Genomic DNA, 17,644 nt, shown 5'->3' on the forward strand with positions numbered 1-17,644 from the left:
TGTGCGTCGGCAAACGGCACCTGACGCTGCGGGGTTGGGGTTAGGGTCCTGCCTGTCCGCGTGACTGGAACAGGTGCCAATTTAGCACAATGGCTTAAATGTGCGTGGGTGAGCGAGGCTCCCACCCATCGCTTATGCTTTGGGTGGCCTAAGCACAAGAAAGGGGAATGAGGTGTTGAAAATAAGATGCATGTATATATGTATACATACACACACACACATACACCTTATTTTCACAACTATAAAATGCAGCAGCTGATAGGGCGCAGTTTCAGTTACAGGTATATTTTCTTTTTTGTCAATACATAGGGCGCCTCCTCGGGAAAAGCGCTAGCATGACGCTAAGCTAGCGTGACGCTAAGCTAGCGTATGTTATGCTATCCGCTCACGTGTTTTTTGAAAGACAGCACGAGCAAAACTAAGTTTGATAGTGCTTTATTGAGGTAAAAGGTACACAAGTTGTGTTTGCATCTGATACAAAGAGTTTGGCGTTCAACATGCGATGCTCCACTGTCGGTCAGAGATGGGTATTCCGGGAACTTGATTCCGGCTTTGGCGAAAGCTCAAACGACAGTGCCGGCCGACACATGAGCCCAGTCATCCACAATCCATTGTAATTGGCGACATGCATCACCGCCAAGGCCTCGATTCTCCTCGCCGTTATATCGGCAACGACAATTCATTCCAAATCGTCGCGTAACTCGTGCGACGCTGCCTGCCCCGGGTTATTATGTTGGCCATCCGGCATTCATCACTTCCGAGCCGTTAGCAAAGCTGTTAAATTGTGTTCGATCCATGGCTTCGGTCCATTTTCCAAGCGTTCACACTCGCATTCACGTCAGGCATGCTTGGAATGCGCGGGGAGGCTATTTTTAGGGTAAACGTCTGCCGGGTTGATCGCAATAAGTAGCGTGCCGGCAAGAAATAAAACCAGTCACTCAAGCGGTCAGTGCCACACAAAAAGGGAATTTAGTGCACAGACAAGACGCACCGACCGACTGGGCGCATCGACCATTTTTGAGGAAGTTTCAGACTTTTAAGTGCGCCCTAAAAGTGTGAAAACAGGGCATATCAAATATATTTGCCGTGCGTTCCCTGTGCTGGCTAGCTTTTCTTGTGCGCTGAGAATGGGTTAGTGTGCGACCAGTGCGCCACTGCGCAGTTGCGCAGCTTAGAGGGAAGGAAGGTTGCGTGGAAATTGCAAAGGAAAACGGAACGCCACCACGTGGCTTTGTGGTCTATTTATTGAAATGCGCCCCTTTCAAGTGGCGGCTTTCAGTTTTTCCTCCCAATGTCAAATAGCCTCCCTCCCAGCGTCACTCACATTTTTTTGGCTCGCTTCTTGGGTCTTTGGTTGAAGACGGGCGAGGCGCTCATCAGGGAGTCGGGAGAACGCGAGGCGTAACTGGCGTCCGATGCGGCGGGAGAGGGCGCCGTGGCGCCTCCCGACGCGCTCATGGTGGACATGGGGCCCCCTTCCTCGAACACGTCTCCGCCCAGGTGGTGAGGGTTAGAGTGATGAGCGGCGCCCTGGACGTCCTCGTTATCGTGCGCTTCCATTTTCACTTGTGGCCACAAAGGCGAGCTGTTGGCCATGGCGCCACCTAGGATCGAGACACAAGAAAAGCATTAGGAGGTCTCATCTCATCTCATCTCTCCCGCTTTATCCCAAGTCGGGTCGCGGGGGCAGCAGCTTCGGCAGGGAGGCCCAGACTTCCCTCCCCCCAGCCACTTCATCCAGCCACTTCATCCAGCTCTTGCGGGAGTATCCCAAGGGGTTCCCGGGCCAGCCAGCCAGCCAACCGGGAGACATAGTCTCCCCAGCGCGTCCAAGGTCAGCCCCGTGCCCGGAACACCTCCCGAGGGAGCTGTCCAGGGGGCATCCTGATCAAATGCCCGAGCCAACTCATCCGGCTTCTCTCCCTCCGGAGGAGCAGCGGCTCTACCCTAAACTTATAGCCAGGTCTACGCCACACAAGTCGAGTCTAATTTCTGCGCATATAAGCCGCACCCTGGATTCAGTCATGAGTTTTTTTGCCACAAATACTGCATATATGCGAGAAAATACGGTAAATCCTTCATAGGAAACTGACCTGGGGCGTGAGGAGAAGGATCGGCATCCAGGCTGGCGGCGAGCCTCTCGCCGTGAGCCCCGAGGACCCCCACGGGTAAGGCTTGGTCCCCGGACGCCAGGTCGGCCTCTGGCTCCTCGCTAACGGGGAAGGAGATGTCGCTCACGGGTTCCTCCTTGATCCGGGGGGGCTTTGAATCCTCTGCGGCCTTTTCGGGGTTGACCAGCCTTTCGTATTCTTCGGACAGATCCTTACTGACCTGGGGGAGCAAAAATCCATTTTCACACCATCCATTACAAGTGGGGGCTAAATGTGTGCATGAAATTCATTATTAAGCTGGACAGGACCGACAGAGCCGGGTTTAGCCTCCGAAGCATGCAAATTAAAAATAAAAATAAAAACACGGAGTAAATTGAAGTTAGGACACCTGAGCGCTCGTCCAATTTTGCATCCTTCCCTCACCTGTAACATGTAGCTGTGATAATCCTTGATGCGCACTTGCCAAAAGCGGCGCAGGGCGAGCACGCTACCGACGCCCGCTTGGTGGAAGACCTGCTCCACGACGTCGGCAAAGGGAGCGGCCCCCAGTCGGGCCTCCCGGTCCACGGCCACCCGCAGCAGGCGGGTCAGGCGTAGGTAGTGCTCGTGCACCAGGTCGGTCAGAGTCTCCAGCACGCTCTCCTGAGCCGTCTCGAAGCCGGCGTGGGCCAAGACGGTGGCCACCGACTGATAGAGGAGTTGTCTGCACGAGGGCCAACTCAGCTCCGTCACCGGCTCCCCTCTGCCCCTGTTGGCGGGAACGTCCCTTTTAGCGGGGAACACTTTTCAAGCCCAGTCCCCACTGACGCTTTCGGATCAAAACGTTCTTCTCCCGACCGACGCTTTCGGATCAAAACGTTCTTCTCCCGACCGACGCTTTCGGATCAAAACGTTCCTCGAAACGACGGTACGCAGACACGACTTTGAAACGGACTCACTCACTTATAGAAGTCGCTTTCTGGGTCGCTGTGGCGGAGCTGAAAGGGTCGGCGAGGATCTTTGCAGTCAGGAGGCAGCAAGTCTTCGGGCACGCCCGGCGGGGTCGGCGGGCGCAGCGGCAGATTCGGGTCCGGGTCCTCCGGCTTTACGCCCGCCTCCAAAGAGGCCGAAGCCTGGCCCTGAGCCGCCGCCGCCGCCAGAAGTCCGCGCAGGCGGCGGACGTGCTGGCAAAGCTGAACGGTGTGAATGGTGAGGCCGCAGGGTTCCGAGGGGATGTCCAGCATGGTGGTGGGGCGCGGGCGGCGGGCCGACGGCTGGTGCAGCGGCGGATCCTGCATCTCCACCGATCGGAACTCGCGCTGCAGCAAATCGAAGGAGCCGCGGCCGGCGGGGGCCCCCGAGGGCCCGGGAATCTCGCCCCAGTAACGCATGGACGCGGGTGGATGCTAAGAAGGGGCGACGGGCAAAGAAAAGCCGCTGTGGTTAGGGTTAGGGTGTCAGACTCGGGTTGATTCGCGGGCCGCGTTAACGTCAACTCGATTTCATGTCCATGACCATTTTAGATATAATATCTAGATGGTTTTTTTTTAAATAAATGGATTAAAAGAACTGGATTAAAAGCCCTGAATAGTCAGTTTTTATAGATCTAAAAGAATGTTTATTTTAGCTTTATTTAAATATATTTTTAGATTTTACAGAAGGATTTTTGAACTAAAAACACAGAAAAAATGGATTAAAAAATGACAATGATTGATTTAAAAGGGGAAAAAAAATCTGGAAATTTAATATACATCTATACTCTTCATTTGAATTTGATCCTAAAACAGAAAGTCAGCACTCATGATTGACTTTCCCGGGCCACACAAAATGATGCGGCGGGCCAGATTTGGCCCCCGGGCCGCCACTTTGACACAGGTAGGTTTGGGGTTGACCAATAGCCATCCAAGAAGGGTGGTCAAATTATTCGCAGAGTTAACTGACTGAAGTGCCTGCTTAACGCTATCAATGGCGGCCAATGAGTTTGAAAGGAAAACTCACACAACTAAAATCCTTCAGGGGGAACGCAAACTCACCCATGACAACACATTTCAGATGAACAATTTCCGTGCATAAAAAGTTCAACAAATAAGTCTTGATACTTTTTGAACCAAATGTCGCATCCGGATTTCGACATTTTAATCATTTTCGAGACTTTTAGCAAGGGAAACGCGGCGAATGGCTTCCTCCATTCAATTTGAAAAGTCAAGTATTTCGATGCACCGACAAGCCACAAATTGACGCGAACGTCACATTTAAACGCGCCTGGTTAGTTAACTAAACAAACATCAAATTTGTGCTCACCTTTGTTTCAAAGAAGGATTGGCAAATGTGTCAAAACACGACGCCCGAGCTCAGTCCTAATTTGGAAGCTCTAACAGGAAATGTCTTCATCTGCGAATATGTTTCGGTGAAAACATGTGATGAAAGAATGTTTCCGGAATTCAAATGTACGAACGCAGCTCAGTGGTTGGTGCTATCGCTTGATCTGGTTTAAATGTTTTGAAACGATGTATTTCACGTGGTTATTTAAATTGTAATAGTTTTTTTTAATATATTTTTTTACGGTGTATCGCTGTAGACCGGAACGGAGTGCAATAGGGGTAGTACCAAACAAAAATGGCCGCCGCCGCCCCCACCTCCGAGCAGCTTGACTCGGGCGCGATGAAGATGGATGAAAGAGACACTAACTCAGTCATGGAAATCGAAGAGTGCCCGGTCGCCGAGAATAACCCAGAAGAAGAAAAGAAAGAATTAGCCGAATGTGAGCTGAACACGGCGCCGCTTTTTAAAAAACCCGCAGCGTTGGCTAGCAAAGCTACCTTGGACGTTGCTGCCGCTTTCAAAGCCGGAGACGAGACGGCCCTTGAGAAAGAAAGCAATCGAGTCTCGGACGCTCATGGCGAAGGCTCGGTCTCAGCGGACAGTGACCCAAGCCCGGAAAATGGTCCCGACGGTGGCCAAAGGCCGGAGGGTGGGCCCGGCGGTGGGGGCGGAGACGGTGCCAGTGTCATGGCGAAAGCCGCAAACAAGCACCAAGTGCCCCCTGCTGGCAAGTTCCCGCCTCTGCCGTACACGGAGCCGCATTGGGGCAGTCCGGCTCCGGCTGACGTCTATTCCCTCGAAGTGGTGAAAAACGGCACCATCGTGGACAAAGTGCCCCTCGCCCACAGAGGTTTCTTTGCGGTCGGACGTCTGCCGGTGTGCGACGTCTCCTTGGAACACCCGTCCATCTCCAGGTACCACGCTGTCATCCAGTACCGTCGGCAAGCCGGCCACGGGGATTCCGCCGACCGCGATAGAGGTTTTTACATCCGGGACCTGGGCAGCACGCACGGCACCGTCCTCAACAAGAACAAGATCCCTCCCGAGACGTACGTCAGACTCCGCGTCGGGCACGTTCTCAAGTTCGGCGGCAGCACGAGGTTCTTCGTCCTACAGGTAGGTACCCGCGGCTGGACTTGGTGGAGAATGAATGGAGGAAATCCAGGCATTCCGGACCTTTTACGATGCCGCGGCCTATCTTGGACTCTGGCCGGCGGATCATTTCATCCCCCACCCCTTCTCCAAAACTGCCGCAGCCACTTCTTTCTCTCTTCCAGGGTCCAGAATCGGATGAGGAAGAGGAGTCCGATCTAACGGTCACCGAGCTGAGGGAGCGGGGCAGGAAACAGCGGGTGGAGCTGGAGAAAAGAATGATGGGGGAGGGTTCGGACGAAGAGGAGGGAGGGGAGAAGGAGGACGGCCAAAGCGCCAATGGCAGATTGTCCGGCGAAGACGCGGGCTGTTCTTGGGGAATGGGTGAGCTTTGGATGACCCTCGCCGGTCCAATGTTGTCCGCTCGTCTACCCATCCGTCCACTCTCCCTGCAGAGGAGGAGCATCTTCCAGAAGAGGATGACAACGAGGAGAATCCCTTTTCGACGGAGTTCCGCGAAGACCAGGAAGCCGCGTACTTGAAGGACCCCAAGAAAGCCTTACAGGGCTTTTACGAGCGGGAAGGTAACGCGCCCGGCGAGAGGGGGCCACGGCCGGAATGCTTTTTCACTCTCGATTCGACCGCTTCCAACGTCAGGCGAGGAGCTGGAGTTTGAGTACGAAGACAAAAGTCACGGCAGCTGGCTCTGCAGAATCAAGTGAGCGTCCCCTCCTCCCCCGGTGGGACGGGGCTCGCCTGGAAAAAAAGGCCCGATTGTCATCGGACCGGCGCTCTGAGCGCCACCTCTTTCAGGCTGCCGCTGGACGACGCCTCGGGCCGACAGCTGGTCGCCGAGGTGACCCACGCGGGCAAGAAGAAGGAAGCGGCTCTTCAGTGTTGCCTGGAGGCCTGCAGGATGCTGGAAGCCCGAGGAGTGCTGCGTCAGGAAGCCGGTGGGCAGCCGGGTGGTGGGCCGGCCGGCACGCCCTGGCCTTCGCTCGCTCGCTCCCTCCCTAACCGTGGCTTGGCTCGCAGTGTCCCGCAAGCGCAAGAAAAAGGACTGGGAAGAGCAAGACTACTACGACAGTGACGACGACACCTTCCTGGACCGGACGGGCACTGTGGAGAAGAAGAGGAAAGAGAGGATGAAAAGAGCGGGAAAGATGCGGGAGCGCCCCGACACGCACCAGTCGCTGGTAAGGCCGGCCCTCCGTGGCCTCTTTGCAAAATGCACCACCACCACCATCTTTCCCATGGAGTGCTCGGCGTTGGCGGCTCCATTTTGATAGCGATGACCTTTCCAATCGAGTGCTTTGACTTTTATGCCAACGGACGCGTCTCCCTTCTGCAGCTGGCCAAGCTATCGCAGGTGGAGGAAGAGGTGGCCGAAACGCAGAAAAAGCTGGGCGCCCGAGGAAAAGGTGAGTGCTTTGGCGTAGCCACGGGCGAGCGGCCCTTTTGCCTTTCCGCCGGTTGAAAATGCCCGCGCCCAGATGCTTGCGGCTCTTCGAGCGACGACCCGCTGGACGCTTTCATGAGCGCCGTGCGAGGCGAGGCCACCACCGATGCCGTGGAGCGGCGGAAGCTCCACCTGCACGTGGCGGATTTGCAAAAAGATGCCAGGAGACTACGCAAGCTGGTGGAGCTCACTCGGCCCCCTCGGCTGCCCTCGCCGCTCCCCGGGTCCGTACCTGGAATCGTTTTGGTTTTTTTCCCCTCGTCGTCCGTCCATTGCAAAATTGAAAGGAGTTTCCGTACGACGTTTGTTGCCGTAGTGACGACTCCGGGGCTCGGAAAGCCAAGAAAGCCTTGCCGCTTTTCGGAGCCATGAAGGGAGGAAGCAAGTTTAAGCTGAAGACCGGCACCATCGGGGTACAAACCTTTCATGTTTGTCAGTGGAATAGTAGCGTGTGTGTGTGGCCAGTCTTTTTGGGCCGTCGACATCATTGGTCTTCATTTCATCCGTAGAAGTTGCCTCCAAAGCAGCCCAAGTTGCCCGCTGAGCTCTTTGTCATGAAGGAAGAAGTTCCGCCAGGAGGAGAGGACGAGGAGGAGGAGGAAGAGGAGGAGGAAAACAAGGAGATGACTGCTGACACAATGGAAGCTCCTGAAGATAAAGAGTGTCATCCCGTGGAGGCCAGCCACCTAATGTCTAAAGAGACTTTAGGAGAAAAAGCAGAGTCGGAACCAAAAGGTAAACAGCGTAATTTCCTTCAGGAAAAAAAAGTTTCTATCCTGTGCCCCAAGGTGGCAGTACAAGTCATAGTTGCAAATCCCTCCTCTCAAAGACATCAAGAGGCCCTTTTTTCAATCAGTGTCGACCCCCCCCTCTTCACCATGTCTTTTTCTTTTCGCTCCTCCTTCTGTTTTTATCAGAGCCGAGTCCCGAAAGGAGCAAAGGGCAGACGTGTACGGAAGCAGGGAAGCCAGTTCTTCCTCGGCCGTCGTCTTCCGGTGAGATTTTCGCTTTTGGCCGTTCCGACGCTTCCCCGAGATTTGACGAGGCTGTCTCAACACGCAGAGTCTAGAGATGGTGGTCTTGCCAGTGCCCGAAAGCAGAAAAAAGTCCCGACTGCCAGCAGGGTAGGCGCCGCCATTTCCACTCTTTAGCAATTTCAAACGTTCTTAATAGTTGTTGCTCATTTTGGCGCACGGTCGGCCAGCCCAAAAATGCCTCTTTTTTTTCTTCTACCGCGTCCTCCGCAGCCACCCGCGGAACTCTCCGCTCAGTATCCGCAGGACGACCCCGATTACTGCGTTTGGCTACCCCCGGCGGGTAAGTCACCTCCTGCTGTGTTGCTATGTGGTGAGTTAGGTCGGGGTGACATGGCATCCCTGCTCATTGGCGTACGGGTGACTTTCAGGTCAGACCGGAGATGGGCGCACTCATCTTAACGACAAGTACGGCTACTGAGCGCCGCGTCGAGTCCGTCCACGGAGCTCCCGGGAGAAAGTGGAAAGCACGCTCGGCTGACGTTGGTCCCCTTGGAAGGAGCAAGGAGCGGGAAGGAGAAATTGGCCGTGCAAGAGGAGCCTTTTTTTCCCCCCGCTCCTGCTCCTTGCTCCTCTTGGCCCACTCTTGACATTCAATCTGTATCGCTGTCCCCTACTTGGCTCCACTTGATCAGCGAGTGGCACGGCTTTTTTGTTGTTGTACTTTTTCCCCCGGCTTTCTCTCTTTCTCCCCTCCCCTCCCCCTGCAAAAGAGCGCGCAGGAGGCAGTGGCGACGGAGGGAGGCGGTGAGGCAGGGGAGGAGCCAAGCGGCTTTCCTTTTCGGACCATCTGGACAGTGGGATGGAATGAAACCAAAAGCTGATCATGACTGGAGCTACAGTCAGCGGCGTGGGAAGTCCAGTCCGCTGACGTGCGCCCCCCGTCGTACGGCCGTCTCTCTTTAACGGGATTGTCTTTTTGGGACGCCGGTCGCCTCACCATGTCCGTGGGCTCCCCGGCCGGCCATTTTTCTATTGACACGGTTGGATATTTTGTTTTAAAAATCTGCAATAAAGATGTCGATGGGCAACACGAGACTCCATTTTTACAACAGCAACCTCGTTAGGAGTTATTAGGGGCACTTGCATAAGGTCAGTTAGGTGAACCTCATTTAGGAGTTCTTTCGGCGCCACCGACAATGAGGCTGGCAAAAGCGTGGCTCTTGAAAGCTACATTCAAATGAATTTGTGGCAGTCCAGCTAGCCATTCAAAAGTTCAAACTCCACATCCTTCATCGGGCAAATATGACTCTTGTGTCACCTAAAAAGAGTATAGTGACTTTTTTTTATAGAGATGTTGTTCATCACTGTGAACTGGTCTCTCCATATGAATCGAATCTTCATATGAATGAAGAAGCAGCGTTCAATCAGAAAAGTAGACCCTTAGAGAAGGCCCCTGGTTAGAGTTAGCCTGCCCGGCCTGAACCGAATGGAACGGAACGGAACGGAACGGAAAGGCCACTTGGTCTGGATGGAAGGAGGCTTCCCCGGCCCTAGTGTCTGAAAATAAGAATCACCCGCGGGTCAGGTCAACGAGAGGCCGCCAATCATTTATTTTCTTCATTTAGTGCCACGGGGAATGACAAAGCGCTCACAACATTTCCATTCGTCGGGAGACGGCCGACGGCCACTTGGGGCGTTCGGGACAACGGGAATGATCGATTTCAAGGCATTTCAAAGACGGGGCAAACGGCGCTCCTTTCCTTCATTTTCCCACTAGCTTATCCTCACAAGGGTCGCCGGCTGGAGCCTAGCGCGGCCAACGACGGGCCGGCGGGGGACACGCCGAGCCAATCGTGGGGCACGAGGTGACTAAGGACGACCGTGAACACGTAGGGACAGTTTAGCATGCCATTAGCCTAGCATGCATGTTTTGGGGGCGTAAGAGTCCAAGGAGAAAAGCCACGCGGCCAAGCCCGCGGAGAAGACGCAAACTGTGACGTTTGGCATCTCAACAGGAGGCTATGGCTCCACCTGACCTGCTTAAGAAGGAATCGTGTGATTGTCTTCCATGCCTTTCTTTCCTCCAAATACTTTTGTCCAAAAGTCCAAGCTAGTCTGCTCCAGTGTGCGGATTTCTTTCAAAGCCAGGCCAGGCCAGGCCAGGCCAGGCCAGGGCCAGGGACAGGGACACAAAGAAAAACCGCAACTATCCTTCCAAATGCTCCGTCGAGGCCATGGTGGTCTCCAAAAGCGCATTTGAGGAAGCAATCTTTTCAAGTGATGTTGTGTTGTTCAACCTGAGTGCGCCAGAGAGACCGGGAACAATCAGTCAGTCCAGAGGCTTGGCCGAGCCGTGGCCGGACGGGGAGGCTCTTTGGACCGGCTGGGTGGCGCTCAAAGAGCGGAAGGCCAAAATGGAGGGATCGTACGTGTATCTGGCCGGAGGACGACTGCTGCTCAAAGTCTGAAAAGAAAGAAAAGAGAGACAAAGAGAGAGAGATGTCAATCCTCACCATCATCCCCGCTTACATTTGATTCTTATGATGCTCAAAAAGATCATGGTTGACGGATATGCCGCGTACAAAAATATTATGTGGTAAAAATGGACGGGGGCGTTGGCCACATTGGACAATTTGTCGGACCCGCGGCCCTTTTGGGCTCTTCTCATTTGGCATTGGGAAGTCGTCAGCCTCGGCGCCAGCCAAAACAAACGGACAGATGCCCTCCCGGTAGGGCGTTGGAATCCAACGGAGGCGTGTCCCACCTTCTCGCTGCCTGCTGCTGGAGCGCACCATATGCTTTGGGCACCACCCTCCAAAGCGTTCGCCAGTAGTAGTAAGGATTTTCCCCACCGACCCACCACTTTTTGCCTTTTTTGGTTTTCTTTCTCTCCCTTCAATGAGAAAGGCATTCCGTCGTGGAGGGCTCCTAACCCTAACTGCTCTCTGCTCAGCCCACTTTTCAGCCATTTGCATTTGCTACGGACCGTATACGGCCTTGGAAAGCCTTTTTCGGTTGACAAGAGAAGAAGAACATTAGGCGCTAGACTCACCCGAATCTTCACACTCCGTGTTTTTCCTCCGCACTTCTTTCTCAGCAGCATTTTCTGGAAGGCGGAAGAAAGTTGTGTCAAATGAGCATCACATACGTGGCACAAAAGTACGGTTCGGGTTCATTCGGTCATTCATTCGCTCGTCTTCCATAGCACGTATGTATCCTGGCCAGGGGGGCCCGGATACAAAATGTCGACAGAAACATGCTTTGTTTGATTCTCCGTGAAACGTATTTAGCGAAGAAAGGAAAATAAACAACGTACCGTATTTTCACACCTATAGGGCGCACTTAAGTCTAACATTTTCTCTAAAATGGTCGATGAGCCCAATCGGTCGGTGTGCCTAAATTCAATTTTTGTATGGCCCTGACCGCCTGACCGCCTGACCGCCTGAGTGACTGGTTTTATTGCTTGCCGGCACGCTACTTATTGCCATCAACCCGGCGGACGTTTACCCTAAAAATAGCCTCCCCGCGCATTCCAAGCATTACGGTAAATCCATTCAAAGCATCCCAGGGCATTTGACTTGTTGACCGTGTTCTTGCAGCACTTTTAACCCTCAAAAACATTCTCAACACTTAAAGAAACGGCATAGAGTGGCACGTGTTACGTGACCATTTGGAATGACTAGTCGACCTCGACCTCGTTCTCGCGGCGTTCTGTTCAAAGAAAAATCCGGAAGCGCCAACCTGTTGCATTTTCTCCAGATCCAGACTGGGCCGGTGCTTTCCATAAGGGGCCGATGGGTCCGGATGGCCGGAGGTGACGGGGACCGCCGGCGGCTCAAAGCGCACGGGGGGAGAGGGCGTGCCGCGCGGCGGGCTGGAGCCCAAGAGAAGAGGCGGAGACCCGACGGCGGGCGAACGGCGGCCATGGCCGCCGCCACCGCACAGGGCCCGCACCTCCTCGTCGCTGGAGGGGCTGCCGCGACGGTCTCCAAGGGCGCGGCGCCGCCGAAGGGCGGACGTCCGCTTCCCGCGGCCGATTGGCTCCGGCTCTTCCCCCGAGGAGTGGCCATCCAGATGGGCGTCGAGGAGGAGGAGGCGGCGGCGATGGCGGCAGAGGGGGCCCGGGGAGAGGGCTCCCTGGTTGTGCTGCTGGCTGGCGGCCAGGGGGGTGAGGGCACCGTTTCGCCGTCTCTCTGAAAAAATTGGACGTTCTTTGAAAAACGGCACCCAGCGGACGAGTTGTGGTAAGACCAAAAAGAACCAGAGAAGCCATAAAGAACACACCTCCATCTATTTGGGCAAGCTCCAGGTTCTCTCCCTCCGAGTCATCGCTTTCCACGGCGCCGTGGTAAGAAAACTGGGCAATTGAAACAAAAGCAAAAAAAAACAAGTGCTACATTGGAGAAGTTTGTTATGATTATACGCCATTTCTGGCACTAGGCCTTTTCTGGAAATGCTAATGGTGACATGGTCATCTAGGAGGGCCAAGGGATTTCAGATGCCAGCCACGCGTGGCAACGGGGAAAACTAAAGCGGGAAAAAAGATTTGGAGGGCGGAAAAAACGCTGCGTCAAGAAGAGTTGAATGAAATCCTTGTCGGTGGCTGAGCAGCTCGCTAAGCTGGCTCAATGGCAATGTCACAGTGCACACACGGATGGTGTGTGTGTGTGTGTGTGTGCCTGTTTGTGTGTGCACCACGTACGCACACACACCATCCAGTACCCACACAAAAAGCAGCTTGGCCCTGCCGCGTTGCCACGAACACCCTTTGGTGGAAGCGTTCTCCCACGGGGTCAAAGATGGGCCATTGTCTTTGCCACACACTCTTGCGAGCGAGCGAGCCTGACCCCGTAGCGTCGTGCCACGGGTCACCATTAGGCTAAGCTCCTGGGAACACTTGGGTAAGGCGCCCTCTTCGACCCAAAGTCGGCAAAAGGATGGACCCGTGAGCGCCGGCGTCGACCCGGAGCTCCGGCGGAACCGCCGTCTGTCGTAGCTCAGAATCAAAGTCAAAGTGGTGGCTCAGATCTTCGGCTGCGCTTAAGGCTGGAGTCGTGCCGTGAGCCAAAGGGTTAGGACAGGGAACGCCTCGCCTTTCTGCGCGGAGGCGACGGCCACGTCGTGACCTTTAGGGGCTGGGATCGGCCTGTAAGGCGGAATGGAAATGGACACTGGGAATCCGGACCCACTGCCACGCCATTGAGGTAGTACTTCTATTTGCCAACACACAGTATGTGGCCTGGCGCTAGGGTTCCTCCTCCCCCAAAAAAGACAAAGCTGTTTTGCAGGACACGAGAGCCTTTCATGGTGGACATAAATGCTTGAAGAGAGGGGACCGAGCACTTTAAACCAACCCGGGGGACATTTGAAGGTGCGCTCGAGAAACACATCTTCCAACTTACCTTGAGTTGGAAAGGGTGGCGGCTCTCGTTGAGCGAGTGCCTTCTTAGCTTCTTGGTTAGAGTCTTGAGCATGTCGACTTGACCGCTTTACTGGAGGGCTCTGGAGGTTTGGAAGTCTGGAATTGTGCTCGTCTGGCTTTGCGGCTGTATGGATGGATCTCGTATTATCGCCCATGCCACTTGATGGAGGAGCCAAGAGGAGGAGGAAGGACCTTGCTGGTGGCAGAAGGCGCACGGAAATGTTTGCGAGTGACAGCGCCGGCCATGCCCCGCCTCAAAGACAAAATCCACCACAAAAGAAAAACAACAACCACCTGACGGCCAAGAGGACAGTCCCAGGTTCCAAATGTTTAAAAGTGGACTCTCGGGATTTCTATTTGGCGGCCGTGCGTAGCTAGTAAGCAACTTGTTCTTCTGGAGTTCATAGGCTAGATCGGCGTGGATTGAGGAGTGCCTTTGCTTGCCTTTCCTTTTCCTTTTCTTGGCTTTCCTTTCTTTGCCTTGCCTTGCCTCCGGAAAATGTCTGTGCTCGCCGGTGTAGACTCGCTTGGAGAGAAAAGAAAGAGCATAATGTCAACTTGCAGGCAGGCAGGCAGGCAGGCATTGGCGAACGCGAGCAAATGCGGAGCAGCCTCAGCACACCACGAGCTTCGGCCAGAGCGTCTCGCTCTCTGATTGGCTCTTCCTGCGCGTGACGTCACGCGACCGCTTCCAGGAGGAGGCGAGCTCAAGTCACCCAACGCGGCCCTGTTTCTCATCACGATAATCACCTGATCACCACATTGGCTTCTTTTTGAAAAAAATAAATAAATAAAAAATAAAATTGTTTTATTTTTTTTTTTAAATCATGATGAGTAATGAAAAGATTGTTTTTTTTTAAATCATGATAAATAACCAATTCCTGGCAAGGGGGCTGGGTTCTTCGAGCTACATTTCAGGATCCCAATTTTCAGTGTCTTGATGTTGCATGTTTGGACCACGTGAGGGCAGCAACCCACTTCCTTTCCAAGCATTGAATCATTGGATTAAAGCAGGTCCTCGAGGGCCCCTATCCAGTCTGTTTTCCATGTCTACCTCCTCTACCACACCTGAATCAAATGATCAATTCATCAGCAAGCTGATTTCATTCTGGTGGGAGACATGGAAAACAGACTGAATAGGGGCCCTCAAGGACCAGAGTTGGAGACCCCTGGTATAAAAGAATGGTCCACGTTTCACACGAGTAAATCTTGGTGGCGGGTGAAGGACAGTCTAAAGGAAAAAAAATATTATTAGAGAGAGCCAGGTCTAAAATGTGCTCATTCCATTTAGTACGACGGCCCTCAATTCAGCCTCTCTCTCTCTCTCTCTCTCTCTCTCTCTCTCTCTCTCTCTCTCTCTCTCTCTCTCTCTCTCTCTCTCTCTCTCTCTCTCTCTCTCTCTCTCTCTCTCTCTCTCTCTCTCTCTCTCTCTCTCTCTCTCTCTCATTCCTGGTATGTGACACAAGACTTGGCTCGTCTGGCCTTTCGGCAGTTTACTGCTACTGCACGGAACTGTCGTTCATTCCGTTTCAACAGCGTGTCACCTCGGGCTGGCGGGGTGCTGGAGCCTATCCCAGCAGAGCGGCATTCCCTCGTAGGAGCGCGCAAGCGTGACGGGGCCGTGGTCTCCATAGCTACGACTCCAATTTGCCTGTGCTGTGATTGGCAGGCAGACAATACGAGGTAACCCAACAAATGCACATCTGCCCTGCCTGCCTCACATTGTGGTGTAGAAGCAAAGCTCGGGCTAGCTATCAATCAACAACGACAGGAGCCAACGGTAGAGGCGAGAAGAATTGACGCTGCTCCGTCAGCGGCTTGGCTCGGAAAGGTGCGATCCTTCCCCGTCGCTTGTCAACTGGCCAGGAAGGGTCACGGCCCTCACGGGGCGCCATTTGGATTGGATTGCATTGGAACTTGACTTCATCCCGTATTTGGGAAATTTGCTAGACAGTAGCAAGTAGCGAGAGAGACAGTAACAAGCACAGACCAAGCAAGCCAGGCCACTTCCTCCTTTCCCTCTCTTGGCAACGCCGGTATAATTGCCGACGTTGCCTAGCGACCGGAAGCGGGGAAACAGAAGGTATCGGAAGCAAGCTACTCGGAGCAGAGCGGACAAGGGAAATCAATGACTAAAGACACCTAGTTTCCATTTTGAACATCCAAAACCAAGGTGTCTTTCTTTCTCCAAAGGAGATTTTCAACAGACTGCCCGTTGGCAGTCAACACAGCGGGCCTCCTATTGGATGGAGACTTTGCTGTTGTCTCGTTGACGACGCCATGTCACGTCGCTAGCCTTTCTTGCCTTTGCACTTTACTCTTGTGTCCCTCCCTGTAGACACAGCCAGGCCAGCTCAGGCTAGGCCAGCTCAGGCTAGGCCAGCTCAGGCTAGGCCAGCTCAGGTCAGCCCGGCCCAGTCCAGGCCAGCCCAAGCCCTCCTTTGCTTCTCTTTCCGGCATGGTTTGCCCTCCATCTCCATCTCCAGCTCCATCTCCAGCTCCAAGCGCGGTGCCTGTAGAGCGGATGGCAGCGGCAGCCCACTCGCTCAGTCGCTCCCCTCAGAGAGCAGAAGGTTTATCCACTCCCACTCAGCCGTTGCGTCATGGAACACAGCGAAACAGAGGCAGATGGTAGGAGGACATATTAGCCGCCTGTTTTATAACATGACTTTTTATAACTCGGTGGACATCTGGAGCACGTAGGGCGGAAGCCATTGTCGGGAGGAAGGCCATTTCGGCCCTTTTCCAATAAATCCTCGCTGACGCAAACAGCCTTCTCGTGGTCTCGTCGTATCCGTCACATTTGACAGACTTCAAATTCCAAAAGGGGGTCCCGGTGAAAAGTGACGGCGACCCTCGGCTATTGACATTGCGGCGGAGAAAAATCGCTCGCAAGAGATCCGATCGCCCGAGATCCCCCCCCGACGACTATTTTCAAATATGTACGTAGTTTACGAGTGGCCTGGGTGGAATGCCGACAAAAAGGGTTTCCGGTGCAAATACTGGATTAAGGTGTAATGCAAAAGGAAAAGTGGATTTATAGCGGTCAGTCAACGAGACATTGGAGCTCTGGGGAACAGAAGACGAAGCCGCCAAATCTGGCTCAGGAGCCAGGCCAGCCAGTGAAAATTGTTGGCCACAACACGCTCATCAGAGTCACCACAACGGATGAAAGAGATAGAGAGAGAGAGAGAGACAGCCAAACATGGGGCTCATGTGTCAAAAAAGAGTGAAAAGACAGTCAGTCCCATCCTTTTCCTGTTCCTGTTCCACCTACTATATTCAGTAGAACACACGACAATGCCGACAAAGCCACTCTGGAGTATCGCGTGTTTCCGAGTCGGAGGCCGGCCCGTGTCGCGTCCCGTGTCGCGTTCCGCCACGACAGCAAAGACTTTGTCACGCAAAGCTTCGACGGCGAGTTCCCTCGTTCCTCGCCCGTTGACCCTTCTTAAAGGGAAAGGTGATTTTAACACGATGCTGTGCCAGTTTTTGGCCGGGCATCAAATGAGAGAATATATGAGAAGAAAATAGCTCCAAATGAGTCAACTGTATGAATCATGACACGGTCGATGACTCAGCAGTTCAGCCCCATTAAAATAGAAGTGATGGCCCATTCATAAGATCCTCCGGCATCCTCCGCTGAGTAGGAGGAGGAAGGAAGGTAGAAAAGGGGGGGATTTAAAAAAAAAAAAATGGCACCCTGCAACTTGCACCGAGCGAGTCCCATCTTCTAAGTCTTAGAAGCAACCAGACGCTTAGACTTCAACGCCTTTGGAAGGGCGAGCGCTCAGTGCGAGTTTCGACTTGAAAGCAAGCACATTTTGCGTCAAGAATGTTGATGTTTTTGTTTCAATAAGAAAAGGAAAGACTGAAAAACAACCTTTTTTTGCAATATTTAGCATTGCAGCTTCAAACAAAAGTGGTTCAAATCATTTTGATTTGAAACTAGTTGCATTCGCTCAGATTCTGTCATTTCCAAACTCAACATGTTGTCTTCGGGACTTTATAAAAAGGGTTTCTTATACTTAACATTATTGTTGACATAAGTAAGCACATTTGGTCAAAACAAGCATTCCATCATAGCCCGTGGTGATGATGACGAACGCACGCAGGTCCATAACACGGATACAAAATTTATACATAATTAAAACAAAACTGAGAAAAAAATAATGTAGACAAATGCCAATCGCTCGTTGGTACTTAATTATATGAAGGTTCTTGACTAAGCGGGGGACAAGAAGAAAATGAAAGAAAAAAAACAAGAGAAACGGCTCGGCAG

At 53.3% G+C, this 17,644-nt stretch overlaps 3 protein-coding genes across 9 annotated transcripts; 1 reads left to right on the forward strand and 2 right to left on the reverse strand.

The window, feature by feature from the left end:
- Window positions 1-419: 419 nt before the first annotated feature.
- On the reverse strand, window positions 420-7,678 carry supt7l (SPT7 like, STAGA complex subunit gamma). Of its 6 annotated transcripts, XM_077620655.1 has the most exons (8): window positions 6,692-7,678; window positions 6,309-6,623; window positions 4,910-6,260; window positions 4,727-4,773; window positions 3,054-3,496; window positions 2,535-2,859; window positions 2,094-2,331; window positions 420-1,604 (listed from the first exon to the last, which is right to left on the reverse strand). In XM_077620655.1, exons 3-8 carry the CDS (start codon window positions 4,986-4,988, stop codon window positions 1,321-1,323), a joined length of 1,416 nt encoding a protein of 471 aa, XP_077476781.1. In that variant the 5' UTR covers window positions 4,989-6,260; window positions 6,309-6,623; window positions 6,692-7,678; the 3' UTR covers window positions 420-1,320. The 6 variants fall into 6 exon arrangements, with proteins under 6 accessions (XP_077476781.1, XP_077476780.1, XP_077476786.1 ...); XM_077620654.1 differs by having other exon boundaries at window positions 6,309-7,678; XM_077620660.1 differs by having other exon boundaries at window positions 4,698-4,773; window positions 6,309-7,678.
- On the forward strand, window positions 5,456-8,418 carry slc4a1ap (solute carrier family 4 member 1 adaptor protein). Its single transcript, XM_077621390.1, has 13 exons — window positions 5,456-5,888; window positions 5,960-6,088; window positions 6,162-6,222; window positions 6,318-6,457; window positions 6,540-6,700; window positions 6,856-6,925; window positions 6,998-7,187; window positions 7,280-7,376; window positions 7,473-7,698; window positions 7,881-7,958; window positions 8,026-8,087; window positions 8,211-8,280; window positions 8,369-8,418. Exons 1-13 carry the CDS (start codon window positions 5,597-5,599, stop codon window positions 8,416-8,418), a joined length of 1,626 nt encoding a protein of 541 aa, XP_077477516.1. The 5' UTR covers window positions 5,456-5,596.
- A 1,117-nt stretch (window positions 8,419-9,535) lies between these two features.
- Window positions 9,536-14,092, reverse strand: LOC144089627 (uncharacterized). Of its 2 annotated transcripts, none has more exons than XM_077620661.1 (6): window positions 13,985-14,092; window positions 13,343-13,888; window positions 12,225-12,297; window positions 11,682-12,133; window positions 10,993-11,046; window positions 9,536-10,404 (listed from the first exon to the last, which is right to left on the reverse strand). In XM_077620661.1, the coding sequence occupies exons 2-6, from the start codon at window positions 13,412-13,414 to the stop codon at window positions 10,270-10,272; spliced, it is 786 nt and encodes a 261-aa protein (XP_077476787.1). In that variant the 5' UTR covers window positions 13,415-13,888; window positions 13,985-14,092; the 3' UTR covers window positions 9,536-10,269. The 2 variants fall into 2 exon arrangements, with proteins under 2 accessions (XP_077476787.1, XP_077476788.1); XM_077620662.1 differs by lacking the exon at window positions 13,985-14,092 and having other exon boundaries at window positions 13,343-13,558; window positions 13,657-13,964.
- Between the last annotated feature and the right edge of the window lie 3,552 nt (window positions 14,093-17,644).

This window comes from Stigmatopora argus, chromosome 15 (genome assembly GCF_051989625.1).
Source record: "Stigmatopora argus isolate UIUO_Sarg chromosome 15, RoL_Sarg_1.0, whole genome shotgun sequence".
NCBI lineage: Eukaryota > Metazoa > Chordata > Actinopteri > Syngnathiformes > Syngnathidae > Stigmatopora > Stigmatopora argus.

What these genes read in the sequence shown, in the direction of transcription:
- LOC144089627 (XM_077620661.1), bottom strand. Translation starts at nt 13,414, where the DNA reads ATGCTCAAGACTCTAACCAAGAAGCTAAGAAGGCACTCGCTCAACGAG. An exon ending in GCCACCCTTTCCAACTCAAG is followed by an intron (nt 12,298 to 13,342) that starts GTAAGTTGGAAG and finishes TCAATTGCCCAG; the next exon opens with TTTTCTTACCACGGCGCCGT. An exon ending in ATCTGGAGAAAATGCAACAG is followed by an intron (nt 11,047 to 11,681) that starts GTTGGCGCTTCC and finishes TCCGCCTTCCAG; the next exon opens with AAAATGCTGCTGAGAAAGAA.
- supt7l (XM_077620655.1), bottom strand. Translation starts at nt 4,988, where the DNA reads ATGAGCGTCCGAGACTCGATTGCTTTCTTTCTCAAGGGCCGTCTCGTC. An exon ending in CCGAGTCAAGCTGCTCGGAG is followed by an intron (nt 3,497 to 4,726) that starts GTGGGGGCGGCG and finishes GCCCCTTCTTAG; the next exon opens with CATCCACCCGCGTCCATGCG. An exon ending in ATCACAGCTACATGTTACAG is followed by an intron (nt 2,332 to 2,534) that starts GTGAGGGAAGGA and finishes TTGCTCCCCCAG; the next exon opens with GTCAGTAAGGATCTGTCCGA.
- slc4a1ap (XM_077621390.1), top strand. Translation starts at nt 5,597, where the DNA reads ATGCCGCGGCCTATCTTGGACTCTGGCCGGCGGATCATTTCATCCCCC. An exon ending in AGTGCTGCGTCAGGAAGCCG is followed by an intron (nt 6,458 to 6,539) that starts GTGGGCAGCCGG and finishes CTTGGCTCGCAG; the next exon opens with TGTCCCGCAAGCGCAAGAAA. An exon ending in CGTTTGGCTACCCCCGGCGG is followed by an intron (nt 8,281 to 8,368) that starts GTAAGTCACCTC and finishes GGTGACTTTCAG; the next exon opens with GTCAGACCGGAGATGGGCGC.